At 36.3% G+C, this 12,545-nt stretch overlaps 1 protein-coding gene across 5 annotated transcripts in view; it reads left to right on the top strand.

Annotated features, from left to right (window-relative positions):
• The window catches only part of LRP1B (LDL receptor related protein 1B), a 641,000-nt gene that overhangs the window by 527,636 nt on the left and 100,819 nt on the right, over nucleotides 1-12,545 (top strand). For 4 of the 5 annotated variants that reach the window (XM_054278342.1, XM_054278340.1, XM_054278337.1 and 1 more), the window contains 8 exons: nucleotides 1,593-1,715; nucleotides 3,473-3,592; nucleotides 4,440-4,568; nucleotides 5,410-5,532; nucleotides 6,740-6,880; nucleotides 8,074-8,261; nucleotides 9,710-9,893; nucleotides 11,113-11,198. In XM_054278342.1, coding sequence (XP_054134317.1) covers nucleotides 1,593-1,715; nucleotides 3,473-3,592; nucleotides 4,440-4,568; nucleotides 5,410-5,532; nucleotides 6,740-6,880; nucleotides 8,074-8,261; nucleotides 9,710-9,893; nucleotides 11,113-11,198 — 1,094 coding nt within the window. The remainder of the gene's footprint in view (nucleotides 1-1,592; nucleotides 1,716-3,472; nucleotides 3,593-4,439; nucleotides 4,569-5,409; nucleotides 5,533-6,739; nucleotides 6,881-8,073; nucleotides 8,262-9,709; nucleotides 9,894-11,112; nucleotides 11,199-12,545) is intronic. The other variant, XM_054278341.1, reaches the window with a different exon arrangement.

Raw genomic sequence — 12,545 nt, 5'->3', positions numbered from 1 at the left:
CTCTTTATCTGTGTGATAATCCCGTTGTGTCACCAGAAGGTTCTATTAGAATTCTCATATACATTGTGCCAAATTTATTGACAAAAATATTACCAGGATCCAGAGGAACCTGGGACTTCAGCACTACTGTCAGCCAACATGTCATTAAGAACTTCCATCAGTCCTATAAAATAGATGCATATTAACTTAGAGCTTTCATTCTAATCTCTACATTCTCTAGATTATCTCTTAATTATGAAGAATTTATTGTATATAACACTTCATTAAGGCCAAAAGAGCTTAACTTGCTGTATTTTTAGACAAAGAAAGGGTTTTATTCCATCCCAAGGAAAATGTTGAGAGCAGTGTGCTACAGCTTCGGTAAACTAATGTTGCATAAGTACACTAATATGCATTTTATTCCATTGTCCATTTATTTGTATTACTTCTCTCTGAATTCCAAATGTGTGCCAAAATGTTCCATCATTTTAATGTGTGACTAATTGCCTGGATCATTCCTCCCTTTACTTGGAAGCAATACCATCCCCACTCAGCCTACATGTGATTTCCTTTGCCATTTAATTCAAAACTGACCAGCTCTGGCAAATTAAGTTTTTGAGTGTTGTTTCTGTTATGAATATTGCAATTCTCATTAGCAGTTTGGTTCAGTGTCATTGTTCTTACAGAAAATTACAGCAAAATACTCATGGAGGGTGGCTTTGCTTAGGGAACCCTTAATACCTACCAAGTCATCGCAGATGTTCCACTTCTTTCTTTAGTCTTTATTTTTTTTTTTCTTTTTTATTCATACAGCTGTAGAATCCATAAATGTTTACTTTACCTTTCCTTTTAAAAGAGAGGAGGCTGAAAACAAATCCAGTACACTAAAGGAATCATGAAAACCATGGTAGAGAGTTTCAGTGGTCTCCAGTACTTGGAATTCCATCCTGGGTTTTCCCAGGACCTTACTTAAGATTTTGAAAATAAGCTGTTATTAGATAATATTTGCGCTTGCATCATTAAACTCTACATGTGGCATGTTTTCTTTCCTCACACCTGGTTTCTTAACCATTCATAAAAGTCAAAATTTAAATTACTTTCTGACTCAACAAAATTAAAAAGACAGGGGAGAAGTTTTTAATTTCTGACCAAGTCTAAACCTCTGGCTCCAGCATCACTGGTGTAGCTCTGTTAGTCAGTGCATGCATGGGATTTGTGGCTTCTCCCAGTGACAAAAATACTGCCACAATTAGATTATCTTGTAAATGACAGCAGAGAGTTCAGAAGGGCAATTTCTTCAGCTGGTGTAAAACAACAAGCAATGCTGACCTGCCTGACCTCAAAACCTGTAAACTGAACTACTTTCCTCTCCAGGCCTTTTGATTTGGTTTGAAGCTGTGCTCTGATTCTTCTCTAAGAAATAAAAAACAACTATTTCAGCTCCCTAAACTACTTAGCTATCACTTTATTTATTTTTATGAACACAATTTTTTTTTCCATTTTTAGACATAAACACTTTGTCCATCAGTATTCAGAAATTTAGCAGAAATGTATTAGGCTCCTAATCATACTAGTAGAGACCATTTTACATTACATTCTTTATTTTATCACAGTTCAAAACAAACCCACATGTGAAGAAAATTATTTTGGTTGTCCTAGTGGAAGATGTATTCTGACCACCTGGCTTTGTGATGGGCAGAAAGACTGTGAGGACGGAGTAGATGAATTGCACTGTGGTGAGCATTTTGTCTTATTTGTATTTCTCTAGTCACTAATGCGCTTTGGAAACAAAGAAGTATGCATTTATACTCAGAGATTCTATAAAAAAAATCTTTAATGCCGTGTTTGCAGATTCAACTCTAATATTTTATGCTGCCAATACCTTAAATTCTATTTCATGCCAGAATGAAAGCTCTTTAATTTTTTTTTCTCTTTAAAGGATATATTTATATAGAGGGTTTTCTATTAATTTAATATTTAACAATTCCACTAATTCCTCACAACTCCTCATCAGAAGAGTTTTACAGATATAATGAATTTGAATCAGTGTCTGGAGCCCAGGAGGAAATATCCAAAACTAAAAGTAGGCATTGCTTTCCATCAGAGACCTTACAGATATAATTGTTTAAAGTAATGACAAAAGTGATGTAAATATAACACAGCATGAACTGTGAACTGGGTTGAGGGTCTGTTCTGTCTCAGATCTTTTCAGATTCTTAAATTTTACCTAATTGAGGCACAAAGCAGGTTGGTTTTACTCCTAGTGAAAGCTGGTCTTATCAGTTTGTATGGATTACCTGAATGGATTATTTTTGTAATGAAGTTGTACCCGAAAGTAGTGTCAACTTTTTCTATTCCCAATTTAAATAAGACCTGAAATTTGGGTGTTTTTTTTTCATTTTTTTGTGGGTTTTTTCCTTTACTTATTACCATGACTGAACATTTTATTACCTATTATTTATTTTATTACTCTGTTCATGACCCAGTTCCCACTAACATGCTTCCATATTTGATTTGCAGTTTACAGTGTATATTTTTTCCTCATAACATTGAAATTAGGAAGTCCTGTGGACTGTGACAATCAGTGTCTTTTTATTGGCCCCGTTTGTCAAGCATAACTTGGTGTTTACATCTCCAGGTGCTATACTCTTGAGTACAATACTATAAACTGAATTAGCTGATTTTTGTGGACAAAAGGGAAGGGGCGTTAAGTCAGTGCTTCTTTCCCCATTGATTGCTCTTACCCATTTTAAGATACCTGTTACAATGCTGCCCTTCAAATTCAGGTTTTATTACCTAAAATTCTTTTTAATGTTAATATTAAATTTTTTGTCATCAAAATCAGTTGCAACAAAATAAACTTTATTCTCAAAGAAAGAAGACTAGAAAAAATGCAAGACAGGAATTTTTCAGAAAAGAAGAGCATTGATTTAGGACAGTTTTGCAGTCTGATTTTGAAATGTAGAAACTAAGCTCTTATTTGCAATGTACAGAAAAGTGTAAATGGGATAAAGCAAAAACACAGAAATTTTTCTTGTGAGAAAAAAATAAGAAAACATCTTTTAAAGATGGAGTTAGCTGCTGGAATACCAGGAGGAAGGCTGAGTTGGAAAATTTGAACTCTGCCCTCTCTGTCCTACTACCCAAATAAAGCAGTTCACTGTAGTTGTAGCAGCTGTTAAATATACAAACTAGGCTTCAGTTTTTTAAAGTGTTCATCCTCATCTCATTTACGAAAGATTTGAAAATTTTGGAATGTTTCACTGTTTGTTTTTAAAAATGTGTTGGTGAATGCAAACTCTTGGACAAACTGATAATATGCTGAATAACAAGATTGAGATTGTGCTGAGTTGGAGCACATGTATTAAAATAATACATGGAAAGTGGGAGAAGAGAAAGGAGCAGTGCAAAAAATCTTAAACTGTTCTTGAAACGGCAGGGAATGCAGTGATGTTGTGAACCTAACAAATGCAGGGCCTGGTGTCACCCCCAGATTCGTCCTGCTCCTGGAATCAGTTTGCTTGCTCTGCAAACAAGTGCATCTCCAAGCAGTGGACCTGCGATGGCGAGGACGACTGCGGAGATGGTTTAGATGAGAGTGATGCCATCTGTGGTGAGTTGGATCTTTTCACTTCTGGTTAGCTCAAATTGTGCTGAATGAGGGAGACCAAGGTTAGATATTAGGAAAAAGTTTTTCACTGAATGGATGATAAAGTTCTAGAATGGTCTTCCCAGAGAGGTGGTGGAATCACCATCCCTGGATGTGTTTCAAACAGACTGGATGTGGCACTGGGTGCCTGGGTTTATGTGAGGTGTTGTTGCTGGATTGGTCTCGATGATCTGGAAGATCTCTTCCAACCTAGTAGTTCTGTGAATTCTGTGAAAATTTGACTGTAAAACAATCCCAGCCAGGAGGTTTATTGTGACGGTGTTCACAGGGGTTTTAGGATGAGGGAAGAGATGAGGATGTTCACTCCATGTTTCAGAAGGTTGGGTTTATTATTTTATGATATATATTATATTAAAACTATACTAAAAGAATAGAAGAAAGGATTTCATCAGAAGGCTAGCTAAGAATAGAAAAAGAAAGAATAATAACCAAAGCTTGTGTCTCAGACAGAGCGTCCGAGCCAGCTGACTGTGATTGGCCATTAATTAGAAACAACCACACAAGACCAATCACAGATGCACCTGTTGCATTCCACAGCAGCAGATAACCATTGTTTCCATTTTGTTCCTGAGGCCACTCAGCTTCTCAGGAGAAAAAATCCCAAGGAAAGGATTTTTCAGAAAATATCATGGCTACAGTTTATCATAATGTGCAGATTGAAACAATCGCTGAGATTTTAAAATAAACTCCTCTAATCATTACCAGCCACCACGCAAACATGGGCTAGGGTATTCCAGCTGGGGATTTGGGATGGCTCAGTGCTGATGGCTCCCCTGCCGTGTGTCCCCAGGCTCAGTGACGTGTGCTGCAGGCACCTTCAGCTGCCTGGGCTCCCACGCCTGCGTGCCCCAGCACTGGCTCTGCGACGGCGAGCGCGACTGTCCCAACGGAAGCGATGAGCTCTCCACAGCGGGCTGTGGTGGGTTTGCACATCCAAAAACATGTTATTCTCCTGCTATTTCATGTTATTTTCATGTCCATTTTGCTGGTGAAGAGTGCTGACTCACGTGTGAAGAGCATCCTTCACAGTTTTACTCAGACTGACACAGGGAGGCAGCCCAGGTGAGATCAGGATGTGTGGCAGTTCACAGGCATTATGCAGTGGTTACTGGTGAAAATCAGCACTTCAGTGACTGCAGTTTTATTGCTCCTCCTGACAAAAATGCTGCTGCTCATGTAAAGGAGGTTGTGCATCATAGAAGGGAGATGCAAGTTCTGTCTTCAATTGGCTCTAATTGTTCAGATCCTGACATCTGCCCTATAAAATGTTACTTCAGTCTACCTGGGACACATTAACATGAGCAGTATCAGGAGTTCAGTAATAGTTTCATTGGAGGGGTTTTTTATTAATCCATAAAAATGGTACATAAGTATATTCTATGTATTTTATGTGTTTGTGGACTTGAAAGAGCATTTGTTCAGGAGCAGACCAATATAAAGACATCTCTTTTTCCAAAATATTATTTTCTTCAGAGCCAGACCTCAGTTTAGCCATAGACAGCATTGACTTCTGAAGCTTTTCTTTCTTGGATTACAGAAGATTTTAGCTATCTTTACTTCTGTAGCATTCTTTGTCATGAGTAGCTTTTTCTGGTATTGAATTGTATGATGCTTTTTATCTGACTAAAGAGTTATGGTTATTTCCATTGAATTCCCTCAAATTCACTTCTCATTTCATCTTTGTGTAAGAAAATCGGTTGTTTATCTGATTGTTCTGAATTTCTCTCTTTTTTTTTTTTATGTGCTGTATTTTTCCTTAGCTCCCAATAACACTTGTGATGAGAATGCTTTCATGTGCCATAACAAAGTCTGCATTCCCAAACAGTTTGTTTGTGACCACGATGACGACTGTGGAGATGGATCAGATGAATCCCTGGAATGTGGCAAGTATAACAAAAATAGAGTAAATAAAACAATTTCACACTGCTGACTGTAAGGCATTCTTCAGGGTCTAAGGCATTATTGAAAAAGAAAGCTCTTCTTTTTTTTTTTTTTTTTTAATTGTTTTAATTCTCACTTTTAAATTATGCAGTAATTAATACAGCTTGAATTAACTTGTATCTGGGGCTACAGTGACAAATTATTTTCCATAGAGAATTGCAGTTTACTGCAAATAATATTTAGGAGAATTTAAAAAGTATGCCCTGGAATTTATTGTTTATTATATGAATTTTTTTCTTTGTCTCCATATATGTTTTTTTCCTATCAAAGAATCAAACACATCTGTCATGATTATCACTGCATTTAAATTATATCAACTATAACCATATGTGAATGTTTAATTTTCACCTTTCACATGAATTTAGGTTTTCTTATATGTTCTGAGTGCCTGCTGAATGTATCTGGGCCATACTCAGAAGCATTAACCTATATAAATAAAATTTATGGAAAATACAGAGAAAATATGCCCTTCAAAATGAAAAATTGGTGATTATCTGTAGTATTTGCTGGGTCCCCAGGATGAAGGAAGAATTGAGAATCTGACTCCATGTTCTTAGAAGGCTAATTTATTATTTTATGGTATTATATTAAAGAATACTATATTAAAATTACACTAAAGAATAGAGAAAGGATACAGACAGAAGGCTTAACAAGATACTAATGAAAACTTGTCACTCTCTCCAGAGTCCTGACACAGCTGGATGGTGATTAGTCATTAAATAAAAACAATTCACATGTTGGATAAACAATGTCCAACCACATTCCAAAGCAGCAAAACACAAGAGAAACGAATCAGATAATTATTGTTTTCATTTTTCTCTGAGGCTTCCCATCTTCCCAGGAGAAGAAATCCTGGCGAAGGGATTTTTCCAGAAAATATAACAGTGACAATTATCATGCCTGGTTTTCTGCTGTTACAATCTATGTTGGTTATTTACTCTTAAATTTGCTCCAGAAATGAGAACCACAACAGAAAATTGCTAGAAAATATCTGTATATTATAGATTTCTTTATTTTGATTTCTCTCTTTGCTGGTGTATGAGCAAAAATGGAGCAAAAAATATTTTTTTTTGTATTGCTTCAAAAATGCAGAATTTTATGTTGACACTATGAGAGCAAGCATGAGGTGGGTGGTTGCTGGTTTTGCAGGGTATCGTCGCTGCCGTCCTGGAGAGTTCACCTGTGCTGATGGGCGCTGCCTGCTGAATTCCCAGTGGCAATGTGATGGGGACTTTGACTGCCCAGACCACTCTGATGAAGCCCCTCTCAACACCAAGTGCAAAAGTTCAGGTTTGTAGTTTTTTGCACCAAGTGCAAAAGTTAAGTTTTGCAATTTTTTAAAGAACTCATGCGACCTTTCTTTTTTGAGAGCGATGGTTTAAGGCTCTAAGTCAGCAAATGTAAAACCTCATATGTTAAATTTCCAGTGCTTTCATGGTGGTATTGCTCATGTCTTGCAAGGAGAAATTTTTCTGAGCATCCAAAGCTTCAGTGCACAAAGTCCAAGCCACCAGATCGTATGGAATAAAATAGCAGACAGTTCCTTAATGCATAACTCCTGTTGATTCTAAAATAATATTAATATTGTTCTTTCCAAAGTTTCTACCTTGCTCTTATAATGGTTATTGTGTTTCAGATATTCATCACACAGAAGGAGTTCATATAAAAGGGGATATAAAGTTGCTCCCACTATAAAAAATAAACACTTTATTATTTAATAATAACACTTTATGCTCTAATTTTTTTAGTAAATTATTGACCCAATGCTCTTGGTTTTTTTGATATTTTCTGCTTACATTAATAAGTTTGATGGGGTTTGACTGGTTTTTGAGAGGGAAATTAGTCCTGGTCTGCATATGTTGTTCTAGTCTGTGGCTTTTTGAAAGGCCAATTCTTCTGTCTAGACCTTAGCATTTCATTGCACTGTAGCCAGGTTCTTTATTCCAATTTTGATGGAAAACACTCATTTGCTGTGAGGTGAGGCAGCACACCTCCCTTATGTTTATTTGAATGTTCCAATTGTTATTTGAAGGATCTGAATGTAGCTCAAATGATGTACTGAAGTTTTGCCAAACAGGGAAGAACATATTTGCAGGTCATCAGACAGGGAATGCATTGGAATTCAGCCAGTTGTGTTCCTAAACCTCTCAGCATCCACGGGGGGGAACTCATGTTTTTTAACTTTTAGAAACTAGAACTGTATTTTGTGTAGAGATTATGCAGAGGGTTCTCAATTATATGAAAAAAAATATAAAGGAGGTAGTAATAAGTTGAGGTCTTCACCCATTTTTCCAGGGGAGGAATAACCTTCAAAGACACTGAAAAGTGGGAAGTTATCATAAAGTTATCAATGAGGAATAAATATTCACTTGCTACACAATTTTTTTTTACTTTAGCATGCACACAGCAGCTGATCCATGAGAAAACTAATTCCAAATATTAAGAGATGACACCAAGTTGTGTGTTCCTTTTTTGTTTTCCAGAGCAGTCATGTAACAGCTCTTTTTTTATGTGCAAAAATGGCAAGTGCATTCCTCAAAGCGAGGTTTGTGATAACAAAGAAGATTGCAGTGATGGGTCTGATGAGAAAAGCTGCCACATTAATGAATGCCTCAGTAAGAAAGTCAGTGGCTGTTCCCAGGATTGCCAGGACCTTCCTGTTGGATACAAGGTGAATAATTGCAAAATGTGGTCTAACGTAATGCGAGTTTTTAGCTCTCAAATGTTTAACTACTGCATGATTATTATAAAGCCCCACTGTGTGGTATCTCTTTGTAGTGAAGTAGCTTGTATGCCAAAATAAGAACATTCAAATTTTCATTCCCTGTAAGCAAACAATTGCCAATTGTATTTAAAAAATGGTACAGTACATATTTTAAACCTCTGCTTTAAATACAACAAATTGTACTGGCGTATACAGAGCACTGAAATCAATGAGTAAAAATTTTACAATACATAGGAATGACAAGCAGAAATAGTGGTTTTCTCCAGGTTTTTGTTTTGTTTTTGGTTTTTTTTCCCAAGACAGAGACTTATAGAAATATTTAAAGTAATATCACCTTAGTAGCAGAGTAAAACTGTTCATTGTCTGTATGTGAGGGTGTTTTTTGAATCTGCTCTTTGGCCTTGACAAGTAGAGAGGAACAGCTTGCAGTAGCCTGTAAATAGCAGCTAAAAATAGAAGAAAGACTTTTTTCAGGGTTTTAACTCTGAAGTGACCCTAACTGCACTCCCAAAATTTCATCTTTTCTGCTGAACATTGGCCCACTGAGAACTAAATAAAATCTGTGCAGCTTGGCTTAGATGTGCAGGTATTCAACCCTCTGGAACTGAGAGGGTTGAGACAGAGACTCAGGAGCCGTTGGGTTCAACAGAAACCTTGTTGAAGTTGTGGAGAAAACACATCCTGGATCTCTGCAGAGAGAAATAGGGAATGCAGAAGGGAACATGACGGGAAGTCTTCTGTTGATAAAATTTATGGCCCTTTTTCAAAACCCCTCTGGCCAGTTGTATTTTGCACCTTTCACATTACATGTGATAAAGTTGCCAGGATCATCACCAGACCCAAATAAATATCAGAGAAACAGGGAATATTCTCGGTTAGAAAGGATCCACAAGAATTGTCCATGTCCAGCTCCTAATCAGCCTCAAGAGTTCTGATTCACATTCCTATGTTGGTTACACTGTTTACTAGGTGGTATCAATGATTCCAAGGAAAATAGGTAAAAACTGTCTATCTTTTCCAAAAAACACATGTATCATTGAAACTTAAGCACTCCTAAGGGTCCATCCATCATTATTTTCAAGAAAAAAATCCTTACTATATTTTTGAAAAGGTGTGCTTTACTTTTTCTTCCGTTATAGTAGAAAGAATAATTACTTGTTCTACAGGGTTTTGTTTGGGTTTTTATAGAGGAAATAGTGTTTAGGATCACATCAGCAATATCTGAAAAGAAAAGTAGGCATGCCTCCTGTAAACTATACAGGCAGCAATGTAATTAAGATGTTACTTGAAAAAATGAGATGCATAAAAAGTTTATGATGCTAACATATTCAGAAGCAAGTACACACAGGTGATAAACAGAATTAAAAATGAATGTATTTGGTTTTCTTTCCCAGTGCAAATGCTGGCCTGGATTCCTCCTGAAGGATGATGGCAAAACGTGTGTAGATATTGATGAATGTTCATCTGGATTTCCCTGTAGCCAGCAATGCATCAATACCTATGGAACCTACAAATGCTTGTGTGCAGAAGGGTATGAAACACAGCCTGATAACCCAAATGGCTGCAAATCCCTTTCAGGTATTACTATTTAATGATTTTATAATCCACAGCTGTACCAAAATAATGTGTGGAAAAAAAACCTTAGCCCTGAGGTCTGTGATACCTTTATATGGAAGATAAAAACAGAGTTACTTTGAATCTGCTACTTTTTCAATTTAAAATAGGAATGTGACTGTGTCTGAATACAACAATAAGTTATATTTTCAGTCTGTGTTTTCCTCAGCTCATTTGTAATAAATAGATACAGTGGTTTTTGAAAGTGCGAATAATTAACTTTATTAGAGAAAGTATTAGAAAAGTTAAAATACATCACTTAGTTCTGCTTCTGAGGCAGATGATAATAGCAGGGTTATGATAAGGTTTCATCACCTTTAGAATATTAGAATGTACATCAAACTTCCTCATCTGAAAAGGAGGAACAGGAAAAAAAATAGAAAATGCAACTGTTATAACAGGCAAATGTTCTCAGTACAGGAGCAGAGTAGGCTGGACAGCACATTGCATTCTAGAGTGCAAGAGCAGTAAATACAAAGCCTTTAATACATTTTTAATTATCACTGGCGATCTTTTTTTTTTTTTTTTGCTTTAGTTGAGGTGTCTCTCAATAGAGCTAAAATAAAGACAGCCTTAAAAATATATTTTTAGAATTATGTATTTCAGTGTCAGAGATGTTTCAGTGATGTCATGAATGAGTATCTGAAAGAGAATACTTTTTATAAACTAGAAAGCCAGGGTAACACAAAGTCAAATCTGGCTTCTGTTCAAACTTAAAAAAATCAAGGGTTTTATGAGTAGGTGTTTCTTTCTCACTGTATCATTCACACTAATGAAATCTCAAAATGAAATGATCAAAACCTGCTTGGTTTGCAACCATAATTAGTAGTCAGGGTTAAATTGAAAGGAAATGTTGAAATAAAAACATATGGAATGAAGTATGTTTCCCATTTAATCTCTGATATTAAATTAGGATAAAATGCAATGTGGTTCCCATATTACAAAGGCAAAAGAATTAAATTGCATTGAAAGATATACTAATTGATTGCTTTGTTCATTTTTATACTGCATCATTGATCTTTCTTGGAGCATTTGAATGTTTTAAATATTTCTTTCATCCATAACATTGATCAGAGCATGTAACATTTATTTTTCAAGCCATCTGTATTTCAGCATTGTATTCCTGATTTTCCATAAATTAACGTAAAAGCTAGTCTAATATATTCTTTCTCCCGGGGTTTAGATGAGGAACCTTTCTTAATTCTGGCTGATCATCATGAAATAAGAAAAATTAGCACTGATGGATCCAACTACACTTTGTTGAAACAGGTATAACCATAGTACCATGCTCTAAGTTTAACTGAATACTTTTATTTTTTTCTAAAGTTTGCAACTGACAGAAACCTCATCCTATAATTGGCATTGTGTGCACCACAGAACAACTGCAGTGCCTTCAGAGTTATTACAATACGTTCAATTGACTATTTTTTTTCTGGATTTGACATGATTAAAGCTCAGGCAGTTGTTTTGTCCGTCATTCTGATGTACTAAAAAATTACGTTATTTGTGATCCTCTTCCATCACAATATGTTTTGCGCAATTTGTCTATTTCAGTTAAAAAACCCCCAAAATCCCCACCTATTTGGTCGTGTATTATTTGGGCTACTTGCTGTCATAATCTAAATCTATTTTCAGACAGGCAATCCCAATATTTATTTGGTATTAAAAAATGTGAACTCTTGTCTTTGTGTAAATCTAAGTTTTAAAGTAATTACTCTAAAACTTTATAACAGAGAAAAGAAAAAGTGAAAACCTCCAAAAATAGAATGTCACTGTAAATTAATTAATGTAAATACAGAGCTGCCATTTTTAGCAGTCTGCTGTCCTTCTGTGCTTCACCTAAGTGTAGTTATTTACCACAGATTAGATTTCCAAAATATGTTTTAATAAAAATATCGATTTCCTTGAATGCTAATGGCTCAATTGTAGTAAGACTAGGAAATTGTTTACTCCCCATTAATATCATTAGGCTTTTTGTAATTTCCTGTGTCACTATGCTGTGCACCTAAATGTCACAAGAGAGGTGCTCAAGTCTTCACAACAGTAATTATGAAATTAACCACCTTGAATGAAGCATTGCCTTTATTTAAGCTTAGACATTGTGAAAGTCTGTCTGTTCTCCTGAAATCCTTCTGATTCCCTCTCATTTGCATCTCACTGCCTCTCTCCTCTTTTGCTGGTGTACCTGTTCATAGATGCCTGTGAAAAGAGGGGAGCCACAGGAAATTTTCTTCGTGGCTGGTGCTGACAAATGGCCCTGAGTTCAATGGGCTCCTCTTCAATGCATTAGGGAGCAGCTCCAGCCACTGAACAAAATGTGTGTTTTTTCCATGTTCCATTCATTCACTGGGCTGACAAACACCTCTGCTGTTGAACCCACTGGTCTTTGCTCCTGCAAAGGCAGCATTTGATGTGAAAGCCAAAGAGGGATCTTTACCAGCAGGACAGAGGGGTTGTGTCCCTCCTAAGGACGTCCTTGTGTCCTTCCTTGTAGTGCCATGATGGATTTGGCTCTTTCCTGCATGTCTGGCAAACACCAGAGTGGCTCTGGCAGAGGAGCAAACCCACCCTTCTCTCTGTGTATTTGTTCTGTGATTACCATTCTAATAGTTGTCC

The sequence above is a fragment of the Melozone crissalis genome, unplaced genomic scaffold (genome assembly GCF_028551555.1).
Source record: "Melozone crissalis strain CALT ecotype California unplaced genomic scaffold, PUWL_Pcris_2 ptg000023l_1, whole genome shotgun sequence".
Classification (NCBI taxonomy): domain Eukaryota; kingdom Metazoa; phylum Chordata; class Aves; order Passeriformes; family Passerellidae; genus Melozone; species Melozone crissalis.
Note: the sequence above shows the minus strand (reverse complement) of the source record. Positions and strands in the feature narration are given on the sequence as shown.